This window comes from Bison bison, unplaced genomic scaffold (genome assembly GCF_000754665.1).
Source record: "Bison bison bison isolate TAMUID 2011002044 unplaced genomic scaffold, Bison_UMD1.0 scf7180017864525, whole genome shotgun sequence".
NCBI classification, from domain to species: Eukaryota; Metazoa; Chordata; class Mammalia; order Artiodactyla; family Bovidae; genus Bison; species Bison bison.
The window spans coordinates 2955470-2966500 of record NW_011495076.1 but is presented as its reverse complement, the minus strand read 5'-3'; the positions used below and the strand labels follow the sequence as shown (position 1 = coordinate 2966500).

At 41.3% G+C, this 11031-nt stretch overlaps 1 protein-coding gene across 2 annotated transcripts in view; it reads left to right on the top strand.

The window, feature by feature from the left end:
- The window catches only part of AOAH (acyloxyacyl hydrolase (neutrophil)), a 189970-nt gene that overhangs the window by 127273 nt on the left and 51666 nt on the right, over positions 1 to 11031 (top strand). For both annotated transcript variants that reach the window (XM_010831159.1, XM_010831158.1), the window contains exon 14: positions 1826 to 1908. In XM_010831159.1, coding sequence (XP_010829461.1) covers positions 1826 to 1908 — 83 coding nt within the window. The remainder of the gene's footprint in view (positions 1 to 1825; positions 1909 to 11031) is intronic.

The window sequence follows — 11031 nt, the reverse complement described above, 5'->3', positions numbered from 1 at the left end:
GGTTGGGGCGTGGATTTGGAGTTTTTATTGAAGTATAGTTGATTGCAATGTTGTATTAACTTCACGTGTATAGCAAAGTTATTCAGATATATATATATTATTTTTCAGATTCTTTTCCCTTATAAATTATTGCAGAATATTGAATATAATGTATTGGGTATGGTCCCCTGGGCTGTACTCTAGGTCCTTTTTCATTATCTATTTTATATACAATAGTGTGTATGTGTTACTACTAAACCCTTATTTTATTCCCCCCTTCCCCTTTCTCCTTTGGTAACCACAAGTTTGTTTTCTATTATTATTAATTTTCTTAGACTTCAGAAAGAACACTACTTGCAGTGTATTCCAAATATGTACATATTTGAGATACAAATATGTATCCCAAACCTGATACATGCTTACCTGTCTGAAGCACTGAGACAGTTGGCAAGCACTCTAAATATAATGAGTGAAATTTATATAACACTTAAAAATAAATAGTGATTTATGTAAGGTTGTGAGACAGGAAGTCTATTTTAATGAAGAGAAGATAAAATACACCTGAGAAGATAATAAAAAATGTCTGAGTTTAATTACTATTCATTAGTTTATAGCTGGTCTGATTTCAAAAAGGATGTTAGGAAACCTATGAAAATATGGAGAACATAACATTAAATTGCATTTAAATTAAATTAAAATTTGGCAAAAGAAGATAGAAAATCAAAGACGGGACAAAGAGGAGCCAAGGAAGTGACTTAAAACATGTGCAGTTATAGCTTGCTACTGGTTGAAAATTCGTCTCTAAGATCTGTGTCCATTAGTATTATTGAATGTTAAGTAAAAGATTATGGAAAAACCCAAACAAACTCTTTGGTTAACCCAATAGATTCAGCTATAAGTAACAGAGAAACTCAATGTCTGGGAATTTAAATAAGATAACAAAGGAGTTTATTTCTCTCACATATGCAGTCCACGTCTGATATGGGAGCTCAACTCTCACCCCTCTGCCTTCTCAGTGTAGAACTTATCCCCACAGTCCAAAATGGCAGCTACCCTATTGTGGGCAGCAGAATGGATAAAAAGGACTAAGCAAGGTCACCAGACAATTGTTTCCTGAGATGCATTCCCAGAAACCGTCACTGGAGAATTTCACTTCTATCTCATGGTCCAAAGCTTAGTGAGATGGGCGTTCCTAGCTGCAGGTAAAGATGAGTAAAGCCATTATCGTTCGGGGGGCAGACACGTGTCCTACTAAAATTTCTATTAAAATGGATGAAGGTGGGGGGAACTCCCCTGGTGGTCCAGTTAAGACTCCCCGCTCCCAATGTAGGGGACACAGGTTTGACCCCTGGTTGGGAAACTGGGATCCCATGTGCCACATGGCATGGCCAAAAAAAAATTTTTTTAATTAAAATAAATTGAAAAGTAAAATGGAAGAAGGGGAAGAAAGAAATCTGAAAGACAAGAGTGTCTGCCACAGCTTTACAACAACCAAAAGAAGAAAGGGAACATGGTCAGGTTTAAAATAATCAAGCTGGTAAAAATGATCAATTGCTCAAGAGATTTAAAACAGCTCTTGGTTAAAAGGTTAGAAAGGGATGATTGGAAGTGTCATTAAAAAAAAGAAGAAATTTGAACTTATCACACCAATGCAACCCCATTTTGTAGAACTGTTCTTGTAACAATTCCTAGTAATGTATTGACAATTTAGAGAAAATGTGTCTGCAGAGATTTGATTTTCTGAGTTCATTCTCACATTTTAAAAAATCACAATAAAAACATGCTGCTTTGAACTCTATCATGTAAATGTCCTGAAATTAAATATACACATATATGTTTGTTTCAGAATTAAAGAAAACTCTATTTACCTTCGTTTACGGAAAAGAAACCACTGCAATCACAGGGACTATCAGAATATTTCAAAAAATGGTATGTAGTGTTCCATTTAAATCTTAACCACTGTGCCTGTAATGATTGGTTTTATTTCATAAGTACCCAAAAGCAGAGAATTAGATAACAAGACTAAAATGAACAAATTCCTCTTCTAATACCGTTGCCTTTTCTGAGAGGGGGCCTTGGGTTCAAAGCCTTTCACCCACAGCAAAAGAGAACGAGACAAGTTGCAGTCAAGACAAAGACTACACAGGCATCTCAGTTATCCAACCGCAAAGTTCTAGAAAGGCCAAAGTGAGGACATCAAGGTTCAGGAGGCAAGAACTAAGTGAGCATTAGCAGAACTAAGTGAGCATTAGCAGAACAAGGGCAGGTTGAAATCCAGGTCATTGCAAAGACTCTGCTTTCCCTATGGTGCAGCGTCACCCACATTTCTACGGGGCTTGAGGTTTTAGGAAAAATAGCTAAGAGTTTGTGGCTGAAATCCCCCAAAGCCATTTAAAAAAAAAACTGTTTTCAGAGTGTTGTCATGACTTCCAGGTCTCCATCCATTTCCCCTGTGTCCCAGACATCTGTGTCTTCTGGGTTTGTTCTTCCCTGTGTGGTTCTCACCTCCCACCTTGAACCCAGATTCAGTCCACTGCCACACAATTTTGACGAAACTCCTGATTGATAAACCATGGCCTTCAGTTCAGTTCAGTCGTTCAGTCATGTCCGACCCTTTGTGACCCAGACACAGTGCTGGATTGCAGCACTCCAGGCTTCCCTGTCCATCACGAACTCCCAGAACTTACTCAAACTAATGTCCATTGAGTTGGTGATGCCATCCAACCATCTCATCCTCTGTCGTCCCTTCTCCTCCCACCTTCAATCTTTCCCAGCATCCGGGTCTTTCCAGTGAGTCAGTTCTGTGCATCAGGTAGCCAAAGTACTGGAGTTTCAGCTTCAGCATCAGTCCTTCCATTGAAACCATGGCCTGGCTACTGCCTAACGAGCTGCCAAGTAATGTTTTCTGACAATAATGCAGAGATGGCAAACACTTAGTGTGTGTGTTGCCACTCCATCTTCCAAAGCCTGGGGAAAATACTCCTAATACACCTTGGCACTCTTGTCTGCTGCACTCAGATTCCACCTCAGCGATTCTCACAGTACAGCACATCTGACAGACATCATCAACAGATTAGACTTGGCACAGAAACTTAAACCTATTTGCCATCCCTGTGCCATCTCTAATCAACAAGAGTACTACAGAATTTCCCAAGCAGTACAAGTTTTATCTAAGTATATGACCTACAAATAACATTTTTATAATATATATTCTACACAGAACAAATGTTCTGTTGTAAAGACAACATAGCTCTTTTCTTACTGATAAAATAATAGCTGGTGTTAATCTCTTCAGTTCAGTTCAGTTCAGTCACTCAGTCGTGTCCAACTCTTTGTGACTCCATGAATCGCAGCATGCCAGACCTCCCTGTCCATCACCAACTCCCGGAATTCACTCAAACTCATGTCCATCAAGTCGGTGATGCTACCCAGCCATCTCATCCTCTGTCATCGCCTTCTCCTCCTGCCCCCAATCCCTCTCAGCATCCAAATGCTAATAACAATTTATGTAAAATATTTCACCTAATTATTCCCACAAATATAAAGCAAGTATTTGTTATATATAACATATTATATTATATTATTTCATATGATATTTCTTCAATTCTAAGATACCACTGATTGCGTTAGCTCTGTGGAGAGTTAAGGAGGGGAAAACGACAGAGACTTCCCTGGTGGCTCAGCAGTAAAGAATCTGCCTGCCAATGCAAGAGGCGCAGGTTCGATCCCTGGGTCAGGAAGCTCCTCTGGAGAAGGAAATGGCAACCCATTCCAGTATTCTTGACTGGGAAATCCCATGAATAGAGGAATCTGGCAGGCTACAGCCCATGAGGGGTCAGCAAGAGTTGTACATGACTTTGGGACTAAACAACAACATATAGATTGCAGCTCTCAACCCAGTATCAAATGTCTTAAAATACATTTCTCAGAATTGAGGCTCTTTAATGATATCCACCTGGACCTGACAGAAGCAGAAGATATTAAGAAGAGGTGGCAAGAATACAAAAAGAACTGTACAAAAATGATCTTCAAGACCCAGATAATCACGATGGTGTGATCACTCACCTAGAGCCAGACATCCTGGAATGTAAAGTCAAGGGGGCCTTAGGAAGCATCACTATGAACAAAGCTAGTGGAGATGATGGAATCCCAGTTGAGCTATTTCAAATCCTGAAAGAGGATGCTGTGAAAGTGCTGCACTCAATATGCCAGCAAATTTGGAAAACTTAACAATGGCCACAGGACTGGAAAAGGTCAGTTTTCATTTCAATCCCAAAGAAAGGCAATGCCAAAGAATTATCAAACTACCATACAATTGCACTCATCTCACATGCTAGTAAAGTAATGCTCAAAATTCTCCAAGCCGTGCTTCAGCAATACATGAACCATGAACTTCCAGATATTCAAGCTGGTTTTAGCAAAAGCAGAGGAAACAGAGATCAAATTGCCAACATCCATTGGATCATCGAAAAAGCAAGAGAATTCCAGAAAAACATCTATTTCTGCTTTATTGACCGTGCAAAGCATTTGACTGTGTGGATCACAATAAACTGTGGAAAATTCTGAAAGAGATGAGAATGCCAGACCACCTGACCTGCCTCTTGAGAAACTTATATGCAGGTCAGGAAGCAGCAATTAGAATTGGACATGGAACAACAGACTGGTTCCAAATAGGAAAAGGAGTACGTCAAGACGGTATATTGTCATCCTGCTTATTTACCTTATATGCAGAGTACATCATGAGAAACGCTGGGCTGGAAGAAGCATAAGCTGGAATCAAGATTGCCGGGAGAAATATCAATAACCTCAGATATGCAGATGACACCACCCTTATGGCAGAAAGTGAAGAAGAACTAAAGAGCCTCTTGATGAAAGTGAAAGAGGAGAGTGAAAAAGTTGGCTTAAAGCTCAACATTCAGAAAACTAAGATCATGGCAAATAGATGGAGAAACAGTGGAAACAGTGGCAGACTTTATTTTCTGGGGCTCCAAAATTGCTGCAGATGGTGACTGCAGCCATGAAATAAAAGACGCTTACTCCTTGGAAGAAAAGTTATGACCAACCTGGACAGCATATTAAAAAGCAAAAACATTACTTTGGTAACAAAGGTCCATCTAGTCAAGGCTATAATTTTTTCAGTAGTCATGTATGGATGTGAGAGTTGAACTATAAAGAAAGCTGAGCACCAAATAATTGATGTTCTTGAACTGTGGTGTTGGAGAAGACTCTTGAGAGTCCCTTGGACTGCAAGGAGATCCAACCAGTCCATCCTAAGGGAGATCAGTCCTGGCTGTTCATTGGAAGGACTGATGTTGAAGCTGAAACTTCAATACTTTGGCCACCTGATGCAAAGAGCTGACTCATTTGAAGAGACCCTGATGCTGAGAAAGACTGAGGGCAGGAGGAGAAGGGGACGACAGAGCATGAAATGATTGGATGGCATCATGGACTCAATGGACATGAGTTTGGGTAGGCTCCAGGAGTTGGTGATGGACAGGGAGGCCTGGTATGCTGCAGTTCATGGGGTCGCAAAGAGTCAGACACGACTGAGTGACTGAACTGAACTGAACTGAAATGATTGATATCCACATTGTTACAGCTAAGAAAACAGGTATAGAGAAGCCAAGAATTTTGTTCAGATCCCATCAATAGGAAGTTCAGAGCCAGAATTTATACCCAGCTTGTCTCACTCCACTGAGACACCAGCAAAGATAACACAGTCACCAGTCTATCATCTGAGACTGACCTGCAGAAAGAGATCAACTTTGTCTCTCTGTGTATGGACATGCTCAATAGTTTATTGGAAAGTTGTCAATAAATCTGGCTAAGGATCATCATAGACATAAAGTGAACACTGGCCGCTTGTTGCCCTCTCTTTTTCCTTCAGTGACATATTTAAACAGCCCCAGTGTTGTCAAAAGTTCTGTCAACAGAGACTGTAAAAATCAAAGAACAAAAACACCCACATGGAATATTATGCAGCTCTAGAAAATGAGGCTTAAAACAACATATTTTTTTAGACCTACTAGGACGCCATTGGTTCCTATTTATACTTTTAAAAATTTTATTTGACTGCTTCGAGTCTTATTTGCAGCACCTAGAATCTTCCTTGCCTCATGCAGGACCTTCATTTTGGTGTGCAGTCTCTCTAGTTTTGGCTCACAGGCTTAATTGCTCTGTGGCACATGGGATCTTAGTTCCCTGACCAGGGATGGAACCCATGTCCCCTGCATTGCAAGGTGGATTCTTAACCACTATGCCATCAGGGAAGTCCCCATATATCTTTATTTAGAAAGACAAAACACTGCCAAAAGAAAATTCAGGATGTAAAATTGGATATTGCTTTAATTTCTACTATATTTTTAAAAGGAAAGAAAAACAAATAGCTGCACATAAGAAAATACACCAAAATCATAACATTTGATAAATTATGGGTGATCGGTTTTTCTTTTTTTTTTTAAACCTGTTTCCCAAAGATTTAGGTTTTATATAGAAATAACAACAACAATAACAACAAAAATCTAGAAGGAAACCGAGTGAAATAAAGGACTTGTCCAAGGTCCCCTGCTGAGGGTACATGTTAGCTGCAGAATAAGGAATAGGATTTGGCCAGAAACACAAGCTGGAAGCTGTGCTCTCCCTGTGTGCCTGCAACACCAGCATCTCTCTCTCACAAGACCCAGGCATGTCATCTCCACATCACTTTGTACCCACAATGAATGCAGCCATCTTTTGTAAAATCAAAAAGACCAAAGTAAAATTCTCTGAAAAGTACTTGGTACAATTTATAGTCGACATCTCTCCTTTTGTGGTACACTGTCTTGACAGCATTTCTTTAAAATTCAGATTGTGGAGATAAAAAGAGAGAAAAGATATGGGAGGAGAGCCTAATCATGAAAAAACATGCGTGTCAAAATTTGATTGAAACCCATGGCTTCTGTCAAACTTTTATCTAATGAATAGATGCTAGGGTGGAGTTGCAGGATGCGGGGGGGTGGGGGGGTGGTATTTCCTTTCTTTTCTTTAAATTCACAATCCTTAGAAATACACAGAGCATACACTCTGTCTAGTATAACTTCTTTGAAAATGCTTCTTGACTATTTTTCTAAGGATGTAATTTAAAAAAATTTTTTTAAGTTTCTCATAGTTACTCATTATTTAATGTTCTGGCTTTATTTTCCAGCTCCTCTTCCTGTTTTCTGCTGCTTTCCTCACTATGGATTTTTCCTTTGATATTATGCAGCATGTAACCTGACTACCGGAGCCAGGTTATTTCAATTACTCCCCAAGGTTTTTATTAGATATAGAAAAAGTCAGCTTTCTACAGCCTGCATACTTATGGATACACTTATTTTTCAGAACCAGTGAGAGATAAAGAGGAAAAAGGGAAGAAAGAGTTGAATGAAATATGAAAGCATTTCTTAAAAATTGCATAGTGAGAATCAAAGAAACAGCTCCTGTTTTCCTTTTGATGTTTACATACAAGATCTTAAAAATTTCTATAGATACCTCTACCATGAACCACTGTCAGCAATTATATGGCATTTTTAAATGTAAACTGTTGAAGTCATCTTAATTTGGGTATCCATTCTCTGGCATTGGGGGTTAGGCACACCAAGATTCCTGCTAAGCCTTCTTTACAATCATCAAAGGGGAGCGGTTGCAGCACCCCTTACAGCTCCCAAAACAGCATGGGAGTCGGGTGGGGGTCAGTGTAGGGTCAAAACACCGTAGAGTGGTCTGGGTCCTCACAGAACAGCACCTTACTTCTCAGAGATGTAAAGTAAAGCCCAGAGAACAGAGAGCAGAGGTCTTCCCCTCCTTGTTGCTTCATAGAATCTTTTTCCTTTGTGTAAAAAATAGCAGACTGATTTTTTGAATTTAGGCGCTGGAACTGGTATGTGACTTGGACAAATTATTAAATTTCTCTGGTCTGCTTCTGCATCTATAAAATGGGGATCACGGTGCGATGAGCACAATTGCCCAAGGTGACGCCGGGATCTCATTCTTGGTTGCCTAGACAACAAGCCAGCTCCAGTGGGATTCTTTACCCCATCCTCCCTGGGGGAAAGGCTGTACCTAAATTCAGTAGGATGATGAAGTTCAGGGGACAAACCCAGCCTTGTAAGTTTGCCCTTTCCCCAGTAAAGCCAATTCCTTAAACTATGTCATGTGACATGAAGGAATTCATCACAAAACCTACATGAGGCTCCCTTTGCAAAGTGGGGAGATAGCAGTCCACACGTGAACTTCACTAGGCTGTGGTAAGGTTGAATGAGGAAATACATTGCTTCTTGATCATTCATTGTTGTTGCTAACTTCATCATCTGGCCTATTATTTACTCAGCATTTTTAAAACTCAGTCACTTTTTCAATATAATATTTTTTATGAAGTAAGTAGATTTGAAAAAACAAAAGTAAATTTAAAAGACACATGTTCATGACAGAAAGGCTTTCAGAGTTCAAGGGCAAAAGGACGGGCATCTAGCATTGAGTTTCCTGGCCCACGGAAACAGTGGCAAGCAGGAAGGTAATGGAGATGGGTGAGGGGCAGCCGGCCCCACCGGAAGAATCTGGCAGAAACAAGGGAGCTTCCTCTGGGAGGAAAAAGTCGGGCTAGGGATAGGAGTGGGAAGTGATGGAAACTGAGAGATAGCAGGTCTAAGACTGACAGAGAGGAGCTGGGATGAAGGGTAGAGGACAAATGAGGGGACTACAGAGGGAGCCCTGGGGAATGGAAGGTGGATGCAGCCTGGGGAGCAGGGTTGGGGCTCCCCTAGAGAGGCTGGAGGAGACATCAGGCAAGGCAGGGTTAAGGCAAGAAAGAAAGTGCTGAGGGTGGGGCAGTGGAGGACCCCTGCACTGAGATGGGTGGGGCAAGAGATGGAAGCTGTGGCTGGAAGGGGCTGGAGAACAAGCCTTGGCTGGTTGAGCTGGAAGGTCTAGAACATGGAAGGAGCAGAAGCAGATGAGGGGTTTCACCTTCTCTCCAGTGATGATCACCCATCAGAGACTAGAGCTCTAAGCACGGATGCCAGTCAGTATTCAGTTGCGAAGGTGGACACAGCAAACATGAACCCCAAAACCACCTCCTACACCCATGCTGCATGTTCTAGTTTTGGGGACCCCATCACTGGGACTCAGGCCTGGTGCTCAGGGAGGACTGAATAAATACTAGCTTTGGGAACTTCCCTGATGGTCCAGTGGTTAAAACTCTGCACTTCCAATGCAGGGTCAAAGGTTCAATGCCTGATCAAGGAACTAAGACCCCACATGTTATACAGTGCAGCCAACAAATAAAAAGCAAAAATAAAGGGAAAAAAAAAGTTCATCTAAAAATGATTGTGTGATTTAAAAAAAATACTAGCTTTTATTCAACCCTCACTGAAGCCCTTTGTCCCTGCCTCTGTGGCTGCATCTCCTCGCTTATAGCTGAGTCATTTGCTTCAAGTCTGGCTTCCTCCTCTGACACTGAGGACATGTACCTGCAACCCTGAGGTCAGACTCTGCTGCATGTAGGAGGTACCTGTCAACCCAGCATGCTTTTTTTAAACTAATAACTCTCAGGGGTTACATTTAACCTTTGAAGAGAGGAAAAGCACACACACAATAATCTTTTGCCAAACTGAATACCTCCATGGTGGGCAAAAACTCTGAGTGACAAGATTACACTCCATCTAAAATAAAGGGTAGAAGAAAAACAAATGTTAACATGGTATTCAATATCAGTATGTATTTTAAAGTAAATAAAAATTCATAAGGCATCACCTTCCAAAATAAACAAGACTCTTCTGCTTTAAGAAACAAGCAAATCCCAGCCCTAAATCTCCATGGCCACAGCCTGCCAAGGAGGGCATCTGACGGGCTTAGGGGTTGCACTGAGGGTCTCTTTACAGTTTGCAAACGGGACTTTACTATCTTGAAATAGAATGTCTTTTTCTGCTGGCAACCTCCTTCATTTTATTTTTGCAAGTTTAGCAAAGCTGGTGTAAACACCTGTTTGGGGTTGTTTTGTTTTCAGAAAGTCAAAAGTGCTGAAGACTGTGTTTCCTTGAGAGGCCCATCCACACAGTGAGAAATTGCCTCTCTCTATGCACCCATATGTTAACCCACTCAGTAGGAGAGTGGGGCACAAGGGACTGACTGCAAACATATAGATACGAAAAGTGGAGAGTGTTAACATTTGCCAAAGTGCATGTGTTTGCAGACTCATCTACCCAACCCAACCCAACCTCAAGCCACTTCCCACGAACCAGATTCAATCTTGAACTTCTTGGCTTCTCTACCCAGCACCCAGCCCCCACACCTCCAAAAAAAAAAAAAGAATTCATCTTGATGGTTCCCCTGTTTCAGATCAGATCAGATCAGATCAGTCACTCAGTCGTGTCCAACTCTTTGCGACCTCATGAATCACAGCACACCAGGCCTCCCTGTCCATTACCAACTCCCGAAGTTCACTGAGACTCACGTCCATTGAGCCAGTGATGCTATCCAGCCATCTCATCTTCTGTTGTCCCCTTCTCCTCTTGCCCCCAATCCCTCCCACCATCAGAGTCTTTTCCAATGAGTCAACTCTTCACATGAGGTGGCCAAAGTACTGGAGTTTCAGCTTTAGCATCATTCCCTCCAAAGAAATCCCAGGGCTGATCTCCTTCAGAATGGACTGGTTGGATCTCCTTGCAGTCCAAGGGACTCTCAAGAGTCTTCTCCAACACCACAGTTCAAAAGCATCAATTCTTTGGTGCTCAGCCTTCTTCACAGTCCAACTCTCACATCCATACATGACCACAGGAAAAACCATAGCCTTGACTAGACGAACCTTTGTTGGCAAAGTAATGTCTCTGCTTTTGAATATGCTATCTAGGTTGGTCATAACTTTCCTTCCAAGGAGTAGGTGTCTTTTAATTTCATGGCTGCTGTCACCATCTGCAGTGATTTTGGAGCCAGAAAAATAAAGTCTGACACTGTTTCCACTGTTTCCCCATCTATTTCCCATGAAGTGATGGGACCGGATGCCATGATCTTCGTTTTCTGAATGTTGAGCTTTAAGCC